The following is an 18,696-nucleotide window of genomic DNA, read 5'->3' on the forward strand; positions in this document are numbered from 1 at the left end:
AAGATTAGTAAGTCTGCTAGACCTAGTCTGCTTTTGGTGATTAATGTCCTACCTATCGATCATCAGTAAAGAAGGCACGAAGGACAGGCTTCTGCCATCACGTTATTGCAAGAGCAGCCGTACGGAAGTTGTTGAGATGCTGCATATTTAAAAGGTAGATTAGAATTTATATATTTTAAACTGCAATACTTTTTTTGTTCAAATTTAACCTTCAGTCATGTAATGACTTCTTTAGTCAATACATCAAATTGTGGAAAAAAGGGTAGATTAATTAAATAATTAAATTTAATTAAATTAAATACACTGAAGAGAGGAACATGCTAAATTAATCAATCAATCAACCAACAGACCAAGCAAAGCAAGTGTTCCTTGAAAAAAGCATTTTCTCTCTATTTGAAAGACCATTGACAGTACATGAAACAGTTGCCTTTGTCCTGCCACAGAGGCACAAGATATGAACTTTGGAGTGGGGACTTGACTATTTTCAAAAGTGCCATCTCTCCTCCCATTCCTGCAGGACCTACCTTAATATATAAGGTCTTAGACAGCGGTAATACAGCAGATTCCATCTGAATTCACAACGGTCTTAAGGAAAGAGCTTTACTGAACCCATCATGGGGGACAATAAGCTCTGCCTTTTGCTGCTTCTGTGTGCAGTAGCCGTGATAAGTAAGTACAACTGAGGATTTGTGACTGGTGGAATTTGTTTAATAATATACTTTTTTAATAATATATTTGCCAGGCTGTTGTTGTACATAAGAATTCATTCTTAAATGTCTCTCCATGTCCTGGTTAAATAAAATAAACATTTGATTATATACAAGTATGTTTTATATTTCAGTTCTGATCATACTCATTTGTTTTTATACAATGGAAAATAGTATAAAATATTTTTGTATGTCAGTATTAAGCAAAAAATCATAGATGATAACTATAAAACAAAATAGTGTTTCTGTTGCTGTCTTGTGTTTATTCGCTAGTTATTTTTGGTGTTTTTGAATATATTTATCTATTGTTGTTGAAAGGATAGTTCACCCAAAAATGAACATTTTGTCATCATTTACTTACCCTCAAGTGAAAACAAAAGAAGATATTTTGACGAATATGGGTAACCTGTTTGGTTGCCAATATATTTTGTGTGTGTTTGGAACAACTTGAGGGTGAGGGTGATTTTTGTGCAGTCTAATATCCCTGTAATGAATAAAATGTAATATTATTATATGGTAATGGTAATTTTTGTGTGTATAATACTCCTGGTTGTTTTTCACTTTAGATGCTCAAGACGAGGAATTTCCATGCCTTTGTAAGTGCTAAACTATTAACATTTTTAATAAAATATAAATGGTCTATAAGAAATTACTGAAAAAAATGATTCGTTGAATTTAATAAAAAAAATGGCTGATTGATTTTAGCTACATTTAAACAAATGCATTAAGTTGAACTAAAATTGATTAAGTTCAACTTAATGCATTTGTTTAAATGTAGCTAAAATCAATTGTGTGCAACCACTTACCATAAAAAAATGATTAAATTCAATGAATTCAAATTTTCAGTGTATATATTATCTAGTGCTCTTTATCAGGAATAAAACAAATAAGAAATCCATCATCTTTAAGTTTTGAGTTACTTTAACAGTAGAATCTGTTCATCTTCTTTATAATTTATCACTTCATTTAGGAAAAGCAATCTAATGTTGTGAGTCATGTAGTACTGTATACTTGATGTTTAAGATGTGACTTGTGCTCCCCTAGTGGCCAAAAGGTACAAGAGCTTTCAAAAGTATGAATACACCTACGAAACAGAGTCTCTAAATGCCCTGAATGGAGCAATCAATGGTCCCAAGGCCAGATGCAAGGTATAAATGTCGACGCTGTCAATATTTATATATTTTGTTTCTTATTTTTATTTTGAACAAAACGTACAATTTCATACATATTCTCTTTTAAACAGGTTGAGATTGAGGTCCCTCGCACATGTAGCTTCATCGTGCGCACCACAGAGTGCACACTGAGTGAGGCGACCGATGTTGATGATGGAGGAAATCCTATCTTTGGGCCATCTGCTGGTGCAGATGCTTTCAAGGCTGCCATGGAGAAGTATGTTTATCAAGGCACTCTACACCGAGCAGATAAGAAGAAACTGATCGCGTTAAATAAACACTGACCTCTCAATTCTCAGGAACCCACTGAAGTTCACCGTTGAGGGAGACGATGACATCAAGTTGTTTCCAGAGGATGATGAACCAGTCAACATTTTAAACATCAAGAGGGGTCTAATCTCTGCCCTTGCAGTGCCTGTGCTGGAGGAGGACAGAAACAGGAGAATGGTCAGTCATTAACTCTGAAACATCAAAAAAGTTTACATTTGTTAAAAGATTGATATACATTTACTAATCCATTGCAACTTTTCCCCAAAACCAGCCCACCATCTACGGTGCGTGCAAGACAGGCTACTCCGTGAACGCCAGAGAGGACATTGCCACTGATGTCACCCTCAACAGAGACTTGTCTAAATGTGACAATTTCAGGCCTGTCAAGGACCACACCAGTCCCCTGGCCCTTATCACAGGCGTGGTAAGTCATCCAGTCTTTGAATAAGACAAAATGACTGTGTGCTGGTCATCTGATGGTTTCAATAATGTGTCTTTTTCTTTTTCGTCACACAGCACTACCCACTTGGTCAGCTCATCAGGAGCAGCCAGACCTGCAACTACAAGTTTGATAATGCACAGAAGCATATGACATCTGCTTCCTGCACTGAAAACCACATGCTTGTGCCTTTCTCTTACAAGTGAGTTCATTAACAACTATGTGTTTTTAACTTTTGACTCATCATTTGTTTTATTGCTCTGCTAATTCATTATGATTATCAACAGAGGAAAGTATGGAGTTACTAATGTAGGAAAGCAAGTCTTGACTCTGGTGGGAGTGTCTGTGCACAACGACAGAATCTTTGAGCATGGTAAGCAATCATTAAGACACTTAAATTAGGATGCGTTTAGAGTGAGCAGAAGTAATCTTGATCTCTTGGTTGACCCATCTATAGATGTAGCCAACATGAAGACCCTGCACCTCGACGGCAGCATTGGCACAGTCCATCCGATTCAGGATAAAGAGGCCATGCTGTCTGTTCTAAGGGAACTGGCTGGCCTTTCTGAGACCAACAACGGACAGAACAGAGCCCACCTGGCTCACAAGCTTATCGCTACAGTGCGCAAAATGAATGCTGAAAGCCTGAGCGCTGGTCTACCTGAGGCCCTGGAGATTTCTCGCCCCTTGGTGTACCAGGCGTTGTTCCAGTGTGGCACACCAGAATGCACCAGCGCCATCTTGCGGGTTCTCAGGACCTTTGACAGTTCCTCAGTAGAAATTGATGCTGCAGTGTATGCCATGGGAATGGTGCCCAACCCATCTGGAGACCTTGTCAAGGAAATGCTAGAGATGGCCAAGTTCAAGGCTAGTAAGCCCATTTACTATGGCCTCAGCAATGCTGTCAGGAGGTGAGAAAAAAAGGACAACTCAACAATAATCATGTTGTTTTTGATCTATGTGTGAATTTCAACTTTCATTAATTTGTCTTATCCAAGGCTCTATAAAGTTGAAGGAAGTGTCACCCCAGAGATCAAGGCAGTCGCTGATTATGCCCTTGAACAGATTGGCGACTGCACAGGGGACCAGGAACATGTGTACTTGTCCCTGAGGGTATGTTCAACCTTTTCCATTAAGCATGCTTCACCAAGTTAAAAATAACAGCTGATATGTGGATATAGAAATCTGTACTTGAAATCTCATAGATCATTGGAAACATGGCTGTTGCCGTCGGAGCCGCAAGCCCTGCTCTGAAATCAGCGTTTATCCAATGCATAAACCAACCTGCTGCATCCCCTGAGGTCCAGCAAGCTGCTATTCAAGCTTTTAGACTAACTTCTGTCCCTGAAGAGGTAAACCAGATATATGAACTAATTGAAACAATAAAAAATACTAAATATAATAATAAATGTAATAAGTAAATATAAAGTAATTATGTTTGGCTAACATTAAACTTGTTATATTTCTAACAGGGCAGAGAGGTGCTAATGAAGGTCATTTTTGATGCTGCTGCTCCAATACCGAAGCGTATTGCTGCCTATCTCATTGTGATGAAGGACCCTCAGCCCTCTGAACTGGCTCAGCTGGTTGCTGCTCTGCCTAACAATGAACACTGTCAGGCTATGAGCTTTGTTAACTCTCACATCAGCAACATCCTGAGCTCTACAGCACCAGAGACTAAGGAGTTAGTAGAACTCTTTATGCATTTTAACATTTTGAGTATAAAAACTGTATCTAATTTCTCTTTTACTTCTCAGACTTAGAGAAAAGATTCTAAATGCCCTTCAAGGAAATGAGATCAGATCTGTCACAGATCCAACTAAATACTCCCGCAATTACAAGATTGGATCTCTAGAGGGAAATGTGATCTTCGAGTCTGAAAAACTTCTGCCCAATGAAGTCATCCTGGAGATGACCATGAATGCTTTCGGAAATGACATAGACATGTTTGAGGTACAGGATTATTCTGCATTCTTAAATTTCCCCCTTCGTTTTACTCGATTCTTTTAAATAATCTAAATGAATAAATTGAAATAACTAAATAATTTTTTGTTCTTACTTACAGATTGGATTGAATGGTAAGGGACTGGAACCCACTGTTGATGCCCTGATTGGTATTGATGGATTCTTCCGTGACACCATGCAGAAGACCATTAGCTATGCAGCTGACAGCGTGTTCAATGGCAATGACATTATGCAGCGCATGTTCCCAAGCCTATGGAATAACATAAAGACACAAAAGGTCTTTCAAATTGATGAATGAATTTCCACATTTTGCAACATTGATGTCATTCTCTTTGTTTTGGTGTATCACTCATGTTCCCTTCTCACTCTAGGTCCCCGAGAACATCGTCAAGGAAATAAGCAATAATGTGAACAAGCTTATCCAGAAACTGAAGGTTCAGGATAATCCAGAGGCTATGATCTACCTGAGGCTTCTGGGTGCTGAACTGGGTTATCTCAAAACCAAGGATATGGAAAGCATGGCCTACTCTGCTACTTTTCTGACTGATAGACTCTTAAAGTTGTTCCCTACTGATGTAAGTGCACTGCTTTAAAACAAATATTAGTGCTTAGCAAATCTGCCATGCTCTAAAACAGCACAATAATGAAGAAGGATCATGGTCAAAGGTCTAAGTGTACTTTCATGGTCATAAATATATATATATAAACAAGTGAAGGATTTGTTTTACAGTTCATAAGGACCCTTTTCTCAAGTGTAAACAACAACCTTTTCCTTCACTACGTCTTCATGGACAGTGAGTTTTATCTACCTACTGGTACCGGAGTTCCATTAAGAATTGCCCTGTCTGGTACTTTTACTCCAGGAGTGAAGGGAGGACTTAAATTGGCCCGTGACATGGTATGGGTCTAACTTTTTTTTATTTAAACTAGAGTTTCACAAGCTATACCTAATTAACCCATTTCTTTGTCTATTCACACAGAGTGAGATGGCTTTCATGCCATCTGCCGGAGTTGAGTTTGTGACTGAAGTTGGGGCTCTCTTACCTGAATATGTCGAGTCTGGCCTAGAGATGCACACTAACATCTACCATGAGAGCGGTCTGAGTGTAAAGGTTGCTGTAACCAACAAGCAGTTCAAGCTGACCATTCCCACACCCCAAACTCCAACTACACTCATCAGTGTGACGTAAGACGTTTCTGTTAACACAGAAAAGTGTCAAATTGCTCTGAAGATACATTATAGTAATTCTGAATTTTATTTTCTCTGCACAGCAACTCTTTGTTCTCAGTGACTGGTACTGAAACCAAGACCATTCCACCCATGATGGAACATGTGAAAGCAAAGAAATGCACTCCATTCTTTCCTGGTTTTAAGTACTGCAGTGCCCTGCAGTATTCTAATGCCTTTTCCAGTGATGCCAGTCCCTATTTCCCCTTAACTGGTGACAGCAAGTAAGGGAAATACTTGTTTGTTTGTTTGTTTTCTTGCTTCTTTTTGAATGCTAAAATGTGAATACTGACCTGTATTTAGATTTGCCATTGAGATCCACCCAACTGGCGAGGTTTCTGCATACACAGCTACTGCCGACTATGAATATGAAGACAAGGTTGACACAGTGACTTTTGGTCTGAAGGCAGAAGGTAAAGCATTGTTTCACAAAATAAATAAAATGTCTAGACTTCTTCATCAACTGAAATGTTGTTCTTTTTCCATATAATAGGAATATCTTTTGAGGGCTCAGCCAAACTGATGTTTGACAGACAGAAATACAGCGTCTCGGCTGATCTCCAAGTTCCTGACTATGACCTGGAAGCTGGAATTCGGGTTCATGCCGTTGACCGCGAAACTCAGAGTAGGGCCACACATTCCATCCAGATTGACTTCGTTAACAAGAACATACCTGAAGCATCTCTTGTTGCCCTTGCTAAGTATGTACATATCTATATTAAATATGTTCTGACAATAACAGCTTATATTTTTGATAATTATACATTGTACAAATTAACTTCAGGGTTTAAAATTCTCTTCAATTTTTAGGGTAGAGTCAATGAAGGATGCCATGCTGCAGGTTCAGCTGCTCATTCCTCATTTTCAGACTGATGCTAAAGTAACTGCAAAACTTCAAAAATCTGAGGTCCTTACAGTAGAGCTTGAGAGTGACCTTAGACTCCCTGAGATGACGACTTCTATTCAGAAAGTCATTCTGAAATACGGTAAATTTTCAAGCTTTCATTCTAAAACTGAAAGTATGACAAGATCTCCAGATACTCTCAGAATTCTGATAATTTCAGAAAAAAAGAACATTCAGATTTCTTGAAATGGCTTGCTTTCATTCATGAATTCAGAGAATTTGAATTGTATTAGTTATGACCCAAAGGAAGATGATGTCTAATTTCAAATTCAATGAGTACCTTTTATGTGACTGCCTATAAAACTATTTAGACTCTCTTAAACTTTAGGTCTTTCAGGCAAACATTAAAAACGTATACTTACTGGGATTATACAAATGTCTTTGCGTATACACATTTTAATTGCGTTTCCTTAAATTCAGCAAATAATCTGGAAGTCCTCTGCTATATTAAAAAAAATTTCATTTTCTTTTTAGATACGGAGAAGATTGAGGCTGAGGTCACTTCTGATGTCAGCACTGAGATTCACAACATTATTCCAATTGATGCCATCAAAGCCACAGTCAATGATCTTCTTGACCAGCAGACTGGCACATCTGGTATGAAGATCCGTGATGTCTTGATCCAATCAGTTGAGGTATATTCAAATGAAATCCTTAGTTCCCCAAACCTATAAAGTCATGCAAATAAGGAAAAGCAAACCATAAAATATCGAATATATAGAAATTATATTATAATATAACACTATATCCATAATCATTTAGGCCTCAAATGCCTACCTGGAAAAATTTGCTGCTGACATCCCATATGTCCAGGACTTTAGGATTCCTGCCCTGCCAGAATTCACTTTCCCTAAGATGCTGTTCTTGAATGCGTGAGTATATATATAACAAGTAATATAACAATTAATTTCAAAATGCAGAAACAAGAATTAAGTATACACATACTAATGTTAAGTACATTCATATATATATATATATATATATATATATATATTGATTTTTTTTTTTTTTTTTTTACAGTGAGGGGGCTGCTAAATACAAGTTTGGCCAGAATTATTACACTATCTCTATTCCTATTCCTCTTGGTGGGAAATCTCTTGGAGATTTCAACTTCCCTGCTGCCCTGACCACACCAAACCTGGTATTACGAGAGATCGGCCTGGAGGTTGCTCCTATTACGATTTCTCTTCCAGAGATCTTTGTTCCTGAGAGTCTGTCTGTGTCACTGCCTATCATGGGAATTGCAGAGGTGTCCAGCAAGCTGAGCAGCAACTTCTACAACATGGAGACAACAGCTTCAGCTGGCAGGGAACTTGATGAGAAACCAAGCTATTCTGCCAAGATTGAAGTCATAGGAACAAGCCCAATGGATCTCCTCTCCTTTAAAGTAGAAGGTACTTGTAATCTTTATTTGCAGATATATTTTTACTAACCATGTTCTGAAATCTGTAATGAAATACTGATTACTTGAATGTTATTCTGCTTATGTTTAGGATCAGCTTTAGCAGCAGGCACACCCGGAGAATCTTTGAGGGTTGAGATGAAATCATCTCTTGATCACAAGCTCATTGACGCCAGTGTTACTTATTTTGAGGAAATGACAATTGCTGAAAATATCAAGATGAAATCAAGCAGCAAGATTGAGGCAAACAGTCCCTTGGGTCTGAAGATTTCTCTGGAACACACAGGCCAGGTTGGATTTGATGTGGATGAGATCTCCGGAGATGGAAACCTGATGGGTTCTGTCAAGGCTGGTCCTCTGAATGGTGAAGTTGCTCTCAGGCAGTCACTTATCCTACTCCCATTCAAGCCAGAGGCGAAAATTGATTCCTTACTGAAAGTAGACTCAGACCATTTCCAAGCAGAGAACACGATTGAAGCAGCGTTTGCCAATGGAGAGCTCTCTGTCAAATCAAAAACAACTGCATTTGAGGGTGTACTGATGCATGATACTGAAGTTACCTATAAAGGGTCTCAGCTTGCTCTGAAGTCAGATACAAGGTCAACGGCTCTCGGTCTGAACATCCAAAATGTAGCTGAAGCTAGTGCTAGTCTTGATTTGGTTAACATTAAGATTGACACTAGTGCTGACACTGGTGCCGCTGGAAATGTCATCCGTTCCAAGTTTATAGCAGCACTAGATGGCAATGGGCTGGATGTAAAAGGTGATGCCTCCGCAAATCTGGTTGAACACACAGCTTCCCATATTTGCAGTTTATCCTTGACCAGGGATGGCCTGACCACGAGTGGCACAACCTTACTGAAATGCCCTATCATGCCTTTGTCACTTGAGAACAACTTCAATGGAGCCCTCGACACTTCAAAGCTTTCCTTGTCAGTTGAGACGAAGGGTAAATTTGCTGAACTAACAATTGAAAATACAAATTCTCTGTCTGCTTCCCTGTCCTCGTTAGATTTCACCTCTAACGCTATTAGCAATGATGGAACATATAAGCATGACTTCTCCCTTCAGATTGAGCCATTTAGTACTTCAGTGAAAATCAGTAATCAACTGAATGTTCTGGACATCAACCTGATTAATGATGCTCAGTTTAAGGCACTTCCATACACAGCTGAACTGACTGGCAGTTGGAAGCTTGCCTCTGGCGAAGAAGAGCTGAAGCACACGTATGAGATCAGATATGAAGATCTGGTTGCCACCGCCAAATGTGGTACTACTGGAAAACTCATGGGATCTCACATGAGCCATAACACAGAAATTGAGGTTGCTGGACTTTCAGTCACATTCGGCAGTGATGCCCGTTTCAACTCTCAGTACCTACGCTTTGACGGTAACTTTCACGCCACTGCTGTTCCCTTCAGATTCAATGTTGATGCCATGGCCAATACAGATGGTGATTTGTATCTGTATGGAAAACAGAGCGCACAAGCTTACACTAAATTTCTTATGAAGGTAGAGCCACTTGCTTTCGCACACTCGCACGAATGCAGAGTCTCAACAACTCACAATCTGGACAATGGTCTATCAATTGAAACCAACCTTGATAATAAGATTGACACTGTCCTGACCCCATCTGAGCAGAAGGCAACAGTGAGAGTAAAATCTAAGGTTAACAACCATATCTTCAGCCAAGATGCGAGTGCTTACAATACCCCTGAAAGACTTGGATTAGAATGGTCTGGATCAATCATGACAAACCTCTTCAACAGGGTTGACTCCGACAACCAAGACCACTTTTTCTCAGCCTTCCTAAAATATGATAAAAACACTAACAGTCGTGTCTTCAGCCTGCCATTAATTGAGCATTTTCCTGTGGTCTTGCAACACATGAAAATTACAATTTTGAGGACGGCTGAAGCCATGCAGTATTATATCAACAGAGAAGATATTATTGCAGAGATTGAGAACTTGGCCAAGTACATTAGTGATTTTGTGAAGGAGCTAAATCTGGAGAGGAGAATTGTTAAGATCAGCGAGGACCTGACTGCTCTCTATGACAAGTATGGAGTTACTATGGATGACCTGGAGGCCTCTCTGATTAATCTAAACCCTGTTGTGATGAAGCTCATCACTGAACTGGACACTCGTGTAGGGGAGATTGAAAAATATGTGAGGGAAATGATTGCAAGTGGCACACTATCTGACACTGCAATACAGAGACTAACAGAAGTATTGAATGCATTCAATGAGAAATATAATGTAAAAACCATAGTTGTTGCTGTCATTGAGGCTATTGAAACTTTAATTGAGCAGATTGATGTATTGAGACTGAAGGGCAGTAGCATTGACATCTTGCTAGATCTTGAGGAACAGTATGCTATTAAATCCAAACTGGAGGAGATTGCGGGTGAACTAAAACAGTTTGCTGATAGCTTTGACCAAGGAAAGTTCATTGAGGATGTGAAAAACTTTGTTACCTCTGCCAGCTTCCGAGACTATGCAAACAATTTGGTGGCTCAAATCCCTACAGAAGAAATCAGCAAGACTGTTGAAAAAGCAAAACAATTTCTTACTGTACTAGAAAGCAGGTTGAATGCCATCCACAGCAACATAAGAGAAATTCTGGTGAAATCTGGGGTTGACAAGAAGATTGGAGAAATTCTGAAAAAGGTTGATGAGCTAATCAAGAAGTTCAATATAGAACAAACTGTTGAGGCTCTTGCTAGAACTTTGAAATCTATTCTGATCCCTGTCAGAGAGTTGCTGGATAAGGCGATCACCTACTTGAAAACAACAGAGGTAAAGGAAATCATTGAGCATTTGAACAACTGCCTAAACCATTGCATCGGCTATATCAGATCATTTGACTACAGTGCGTTTGTGGATGAGGCCAACCAGAAAATCAAGGAATTAATAAATGATCTTTACACCATGAGTTTGTCACTTGAGATTCGGCAAAAGCTTGAGGCAATCAGAGAATTTGTCAGTTATGCTCTGTCATCTCTTAGTGCTTGCCTTGAGGAGCTGAGAGCAGTCAAAGTTGCAGATGTGGTAAAAAAACTCAAGGACTTTGTTATAGTCAACATTGACATTGAGGCACTTGCAGAAAGCCTCAGGATGAGAATTATGGCCATGGATATCAGAGAGGTTATCCTCCAGGCCCTGAAGCAAGTGACTGGTATCTACACTAATGTAGTGGACATTGCAACAGACGCATGCAGTGCTGTTATGGAAGAAATCCAAAACATCCTTGAAGATCAGGCATTTGTCAATGAATTAAAGCAAATCTGTGATGGAGTCAAAACAAGACTGAAAACAACTGAATTCGAGATCCCATCTTTCACTTTTCCACTCACTGACCTTATTGTACCCCCCTTAACAATTAGTTTAGAGAAGCTTCTGGAAATCAACCTCCCTTCTACATTGATTGACCTTCCAGAGTTTACTATTCTGCAATATTACACTGTGCCACCAATCAGAATAGAGTATGATGATATCAGGCAGGGACTATTAGACCTATTGAACTTCATTGTCAACTATGAAGTGCAATCTACTGATGCCATCTTTGGCGACCTTAGAATTATCTACCTGCCAGACATCTCTGCCATCACACTGCCAGAGATACGTTTTCCAGAGATCTCCCTCCCTGAAATTCCTAAATACATTACTAAGCACAAATTCTCAGATCTAAAGATCCCAGAATTCACACTACCTGCAGTCCCTAATGAGATCATGATGCCCTGCTTTGGAAAGCTGTATGGTGAGGTTAGAGTCACCATTCCAATTTTCAACATGAGAACTACCATGGAATTCTTAAACTCTACTGAAAGTGCAGAAACCCCTCAATTCACAGGGCACATTACCTCACATGGATCATCTGAATATGACATCCTTAAATATAGCTTGGATTCCACAGCTCGGGTTGCCATCCCTAAGATGAGTCGTGTGATTGTTGCTGAAACCCTGAAGATCACTCACAGTATCCTAGCTGTTGACCATCAAGCCTCAGTGTCACTCTATGGCTTCTCAGCCCAGGCTACGGCCAAGAGCACTGTGAAGGTAACTACTGCCCCCTTTAGTGCTGACATTCTTAACATGGCTTTCTTTGCGCTGGGAGATGGAATGTCTGCAAATATTAAAACAACATATTCTGATAAGGTACGCATTCCTGAGCTCTCATGGAACAGTGACCATTCTTACACTAATGAGTTCACACTTAAGCAGGATGGTTTAAAAATCCTTCTGAAGATGGAAGAAGAACTCAAGGGTAAAATATCTGTGAGTGACATGTCTGATGATATCACCATAAAGAGTACCTCAACTATAAATATTACTCCAACAACAGTCCAGATAACCAGTTCTACAGATGGCAACAGTGGAATTTCAAAAATAAAATACAGAATAAATGCTGACGGTGTTGCCCTGAGCTACATCGAATTTAATGCCCGTATTGAAGGTAGTACTGCTACTGAGGTCACTTACTTCCTGGATGCTTCTGGAAAGGCTAATCTCAGAGAAATGAAGGTAGAGATGAAGGCAGACTATGACACAAAGTTTGATGGATTGCTCAGTGGTACCCTTTCCAGTGCATTCAACATCTTAGTGCATCCCTTTGAGGTGGTCCTTGATTTCCAGAACAAGGCTAATACTAAGCTCAGCTTCGTAGAACAATCTGCCAAGTTTGATCTCCAGAATGATTATACTGTCATCATAAATAAGGACATGCAGAAGTTGAGCACTGTGGCACTTGCTCGCTTCAACCAATACAGATACAGTCACAACTTTACAGCTGCCAACAACAGAGATGAGGCTGGCATTTACACAGGAGTAAATGGAGAGGCCAATTTGGAATTCCTTACTGTCACATTCAGTATTCCACCTATCCAGTTTTCAACCATTATAGACACTCCAGAAATCAGCAACATCAACCTATATGAACAAACTGGCCTTAAGCATCTGTTGACCAACTTTGACCAGGTCATTGATCTCAATGCAAAGATTGTCTATCAGAAGAGCAAAGCTGCACCCATTATTGATCTCGGCCTCATTAATGTCTCTCCTCTGGGCGATTTAAAATCAGAGGTTTCTTTCAAGTCCTCTATATTCAGCCTTAATGCTAATGCTGGAATCTATGGGAAGGATAACCCGGTAATTCGATTTGGAGCCATTACTACCTCTGAGTTTGAGGGACTGAAGGCAAAGCTTGTAGGTACCAGCAGTCTGAGCACTAAAAGTGGATTCAAATTAGCCAATTCTGTACTCCTGGAAAATCGCCACATTGAAGGAACCCATGAAAGCACTGTAACTATGAACCCAGATAACTTTGAATCTGCACTGTCTGTGACCACAGCTGCAAATGTTAACCTACCTATTTTTACAGCTAAAGCAAACCACCAACTTACTGTTGACGCCAAGGCCCAACCAAAAGTGGATTCCACTTTTACGATAGAGTATACCTTTGACATTCCCATTATTAAGTTTGTTGGTAGGGGAACTGCCGAAAACACCATGAAAGGTGAAGGAACTTCTACATTTACCTCCGCTGAGACTCTCCTAAAGGGTACCATTGATGGAACATTCCTAGACCGTGGTATCCTGAAGGGAGCTCTGAATTATGATGAATCCATCTATATGAATGGCAATAGTTTGCGATATGCTCTTAAGACGGTTGGCGATGGCAACATGAATTATGGAGATCTAAAGGTGGCATTTGATGTGGATGAAAACCTGTCTGTGGAGACAGCTATTGAACATGTTTATGCTACGCTGAAATTTTCTTCCAAGAACGAAGCAAATATCGGAGGTTTTACCACAAAGGGAGTTCATACTGGCCAGGCCACAGCTGATCTGGAGCTTCTGAAGTCACTGGTTGCTGATGTGAAAATTGACTTGTCTCAACCAAGTACCTTTGGTGACCTTAGTATCTCTGAGATGATGGTAGTGGAGCTCAGTGTACCCAAGCAGAAATTTGATTACACCTCAAAACTCATCTCTCCAGTGTACACCACAGATGTTGTTGCTAAACTAGATGGTAGTGCCCCAGACTACAAAACTGTTCTCAAGGCTACAGCCACGTCACCAGTTGTGTTGCTGGAGTACGATTTTGACAGTAAGTGTCTGCAAAGACAAATTCATAAATGTATCATTCAATGATACTAATATTTTCTAAGAAGAAATTAAGAATGGGCGGTGTGATTGATTTTTGCTTTCACACAAAACAGGCTCTATGAGTACTACAATGGAGAATGAAGCCCTGGTTATAGGAGCTAATGCTGTACTTACACATGCTGACTTAACTATGGACATCAGCAATGTTATTCGCATGGGGTAATGAAAAAACTTCAGACTTTATATTGAATTAAAGTAAAAATATTGTTTTACTACAAGTATTCTTTAGTTTATAACAAATTATGTTGGTAAAACTGAATTACTAATTATTACTTTTGGTTTAGTGATCCTAGCCATACCCTGAATGTGGACATCACCAGCCCAACATTCACTGATGTAAACCTTCGCTATGCTGCTCGAAGAGATGGTATAAGTGCCTCGGTCTCTACACCGACAACTGGCCACCTTGGCTTCCAGCTTCAAGGAATGATTCCATCCCAGATAAATGCGAGGATCTACAGCCGTTATGCAGTAAGTGGCATTTCTTTTGTTACAATTTCAAACCAAGCTATTAATTCATGTTAGAAACTTTTGCTTTCTGTTTTTTTTTTTTGGTTGGACTTACATAATTGCACTTGCATGATTGTCTATATTGTAATCATTGTGTTTTTTTGCAGTCTGCACCACAGGATGATGTTGACATTCTGATCATCAGAGCTGCACCAAAGGGAGATGAAAAAGTACTTTTGGTCGGCTACAATTTACAGGCTGCACGTGATGTGTCCACAGGCTTGATGAACAGTCTACCAGATATCTCAATCAGCATTACAGGATTTGCTGAAAAATATGGCCTCATTATTCCACGTGAAAGACTTCTTAAGATTGCCAGAGAATTTGAAATCGTCTATGAAGATGTCCGCAGTTATGCTCTCAAGGCCAGCCCAGAGCTCAGTGAGCTATCTAAACTGTTCAGAAATGTAGTTGTTACCTACCAAAAGAACATCCAGGTCCTGATTAATGCTGTCATCGACTTCCTGAGAGAGACCAAATACAAACTGCCTGGAATGGATGAAGCTACACTGCCTGAAATCTGCACGAAAATCAAATCTACAATTGCAGAAATGCTGGAGAAACTTGCTAACAACCTGGAGATATATTTCTCTCCCATCATGGAGGACTTCAACACAGTTGAAATGGTGTTTCCCACTGGCAAGGTCATCACTGTAGCCGAGTTTAGAGAAAATGTGAGAAGTACGCTGAAAAGTCTCCTAGCTATGGTGGCAGATGTGATGAAGCAAGTGGAAAGCCTTGATGTCTTTCTTGAGAAACTAGGACAGATCATCCAAGAGGTTGTTGATAAAGCACAAGAATTTGTGGACAGCGTGAAGTCCAACATCTTAGAAGCTGTTGCTGCTCCCCTTAACACTTTCTACAAGAAGTTGCTGAATTTTTATGATGACCTTGAAGGGATCTTTGTATTTGGCATTTTGTTTCCTTTAAGTCAATTACTTGAATACATTTCAACTGAATTTGAGGAAGTGCTTAATGCAAATAATGGAATGCAGCAAATTGAGCTTCCTTTCCCTTTTTTCCAGTAAAATTGTCATTCTGAACACACAGTGAATGAAATAAACACTACCATCTTTTGAAATGAACATTCTTAAATGGACATTCAAGCCATTGGACACTTAACTGAAGTGCAGTACAAGCAATCACCAATGCCATACATGCCTCATTAGTATGCTGTTGTATTATTCTATTTGTATAAATAATTATTCAAATATCAACCTAGGTATAAAGTACAAAAATGTCACTTGTGATATATAGTTTCGTCCTTGCTCTGTATCTTACATTAATGGCATGATGGATGAGGCTAAATAAAGAACTTTTATTATGCAATACTATACATCTTATCATTTGTTTTTTCAGTGATGATAGTCTGATGACCTGGGCTGCATTTCTCAAAAGCATTGTGAGCATTGTAAGTTGATTAGAGACCATTGGTGCCAATGGTTCTATGATCTACTTAGACTTACAATGCTTTTGAGAAATGCAGCCCTGGACAGTTTAAGGAAATTGCCTGTATATATAGCCTACAGTATGATTATGAGCAAAAACACATGTTTCTTCCTCAACAACAAAGATACAGTGCATGTTATGATTAATTGTGAAGAGCACACTGTTAAAATGTGTCTTATACTGGTAAGTTTGGAGCAGTTTTAATATAATATATTTATAAACAGCAGATGTGATAACATACAGCAAAATCTGCATTACAAAATACCTCTCAGTATATGAGCAAGAAGTCACTTCAATATTCCAAAATACTTTTTTTTTTGCTAAGAACATGTGCATAAAGAAGTACCTTAGGAATGTGGATGCAATGTCAAAGCAAGTTTACTTTCACAAAGCTCTATTCTGCCTAAGCTTGTGTTGATAAAATGTCAAAGACCCGGGATATCATATTTTGGACATTCCCATTTATTTCAAATTTGAGTTTAGTTTTCTTTTGTACTATCCTACATTAGCTTCAAATTAATGTCATCATCAGCATTATTTGAGGTTAGTTATTTCTTGTGTATTTGTATAAGACCCATTTCCAGCATAGCTTTACTCTGCCTCCTTGTGGTGAAGACACTGAATTGTTGGCACAGTGAACAAATTCCCAAATTCAGACGATATGAAATGCATTATGCAATTATAGTTCTGACTGTATAGACCTATCAACACTATAGTACTCTTTCTATCTGTATATATTTTTTTAATCTCATTTAGTGCTCACTTGATGGTCCGTTTCTTTGTAAATTTCCAATAAATCATCTAGAAATAAATAATAAAATAACCTCCTCTCTTTTCGCTAATTATTCTTTCGCAGAATAATACAATAAATTAAAAATAATAAAAAGCAATGTGTGATACAAAACATGTATGTGACTGTTAGAATTTATTAAATAATTCAGAATGTTTTACGAATTTTTAAGGTCAGTGATCGAGTTTTATCCTTGCCAGGAGAGCTTTCCTTTTTGTAGGAATCATTTCATAAACCGTCTAAATATTATGTGGTTTCGACGTACACATACGTTTTCTTCTATTTATTTTGCCTTTTCGCCCTCAGTTTAATCAATGCTTTTAAGTGTGAACACACCAGCTGTTGAATGTTCAAGTGAAGGTTACTGTATGCATCTGCTGTACATGTGCGTGTTGAAGGTGTGGAAAGAATAACTTTTTGAAAAGTTTTCATGTATTTGATGCAGATGAATGAAATTCCTATTTTAGTGAAGTAGTTATTTTATTGAGGGCATGTCTGTGTATATATGATGGCCTATGTAAAGTATATGCAAAGTGTCACACCCTGCTGTGAATGTTTAAAGGGTTACATTTAGGAGAGAAAGGGGTCTGAATCTTGGCATTAAGAGACTGACAGAGAGAAAAATTAGGTCCATTAACAAATCAAACAACAGTGTGACTGTAACAATAATAATGACTGGCCTGATAAAAGTCATAACACATTTAACTTTACACCTAGATTCTCTGAGACTTAAATTACTTACAGGACACATTTTTAAAATCAAAGCTGCCTATTTCTGTCATGCCTCCCTCAAAAACTGGATACCTTAATAAAAAAAGAGGCTGAGGCTAGTTGTCACACTTCTTCACTTGGAATTTCTCTAGATATACCTTAAAGCTATCGTGTAATTTTTTTAAGTTGATTCTTAGCAAAAAAAACACTTTGTTCTTTCAAAATGATATGTGCTCATTAATGTGTGATTACATCTACCAACTAATCAAGTATTCTCGTAAGCGTAGAATCTGCCATTTAGAATACATACGAGCGAGTCGCTCGAATGGCGGCAGCCATGTTGCGCCTCCATCTTGAAAATACATTAGCCAAAGAGGGACATACCTGGAAATTCAAGCTTCGCCTTTCGCGTTTTTACACTCAGTGGCACCGTGACGAATGCAAGGGGGAGATTACTCGCGACTGCCGGCAGATTTGAAATAATACGGCCGCCATAGGAGTTAAAACGCCTTCGGAATGGGAGGAGCTAGAAATTAATATTCAGTTGGTAGTCATAAACTATTTCACCGCTAGATGGGAGAAAATCCTACACAGTGTAGCTTTAAAGTGTTGGCTACAAAAAAAGCCTTTAAACATCTCTACCATTATTGCCCTAGAAAAAAGTCACTGAAGCCATGCACGTGCATTTTTTTTGACAACTTCGTTTACCTACAGCTATTGAGAAAAAAAGATTTTGTTATTTTAATTTGGAGGAAAACATTTACAAAAATTATTCCAATCTAAGGTGATTTTGATGCACCGTGTGTTTGAAACCAACATACAGTACAAAAACACTTGTGTTAAAAAAGCACAGTAAAAAAAAGCACATTTGTAAAAAACATACAGTAATTTTTTTGGGTGGAATTAGACTTTTGACTCAAAACCATACTAACTGAGAAATAGCCTTTGTGACAGACTCCCTATGTGACAACTATCCCCGGT

The 18,696-nt window shown here is 38.8% G+C and overlaps 1 protein-coding gene across 1 annotated transcript; it reads left to right on the plus strand.

The window, feature by feature from the left end:
- apobb.1 (apolipoprotein Bb, tandem duplicate 1) lies at positions 1 to 16,099 on the plus strand. The gene is made up of 29 exons (XM_084432863.1): positions 1 to 154; positions 518 to 669; positions 1,274 to 1,303; positions 1,752 to 1,855; positions 1,951 to 2,096; positions 2,179 to 2,326; positions 2,421 to 2,573; positions 2,666 to 2,790; positions 2,876 to 2,961; positions 3,046 to 3,499; positions 3,587 to 3,701; positions 3,794 to 3,940; positions 4,061 to 4,272; positions 4,346 to 4,541; positions 4,654 to 4,830; positions 4,925 to 5,128; positions 5,284 to 5,451; positions 5,534 to 5,739; positions 5,826 to 6,005; positions 6,085 to 6,194; positions 6,275 to 6,482; positions 6,592 to 6,767; positions 7,160 to 7,320; positions 7,448 to 7,557; positions 7,706 to 8,079; positions 8,179 to 14,196; positions 14,309 to 14,414; positions 14,540 to 14,726; positions 14,873 to 16,099. Exons 2-29 carry the CDS (start codon positions 615 to 617, stop codon positions 15,791 to 15,793), a joined length of 11,277 nt encoding a protein of 3,758 aa, XP_084288989.1. The 5' UTR covers positions 1 to 154; positions 518 to 614; the 3' UTR covers positions 15,794 to 16,099.
- The last annotated feature ends 2,597 nt before the right edge of the window (positions 16,100 to 18,696 follow it).

This window comes from Rutilus rutilus (assembly GCF_951802725.1).
Source record: "Rutilus rutilus genome assembly, chromosome: 15".
NCBI classification, from domain to species: domain Eukaryota; kingdom Metazoa; phylum Chordata; class Actinopteri; order Cypriniformes; family Leuciscidae; genus Rutilus; species Rutilus rutilus.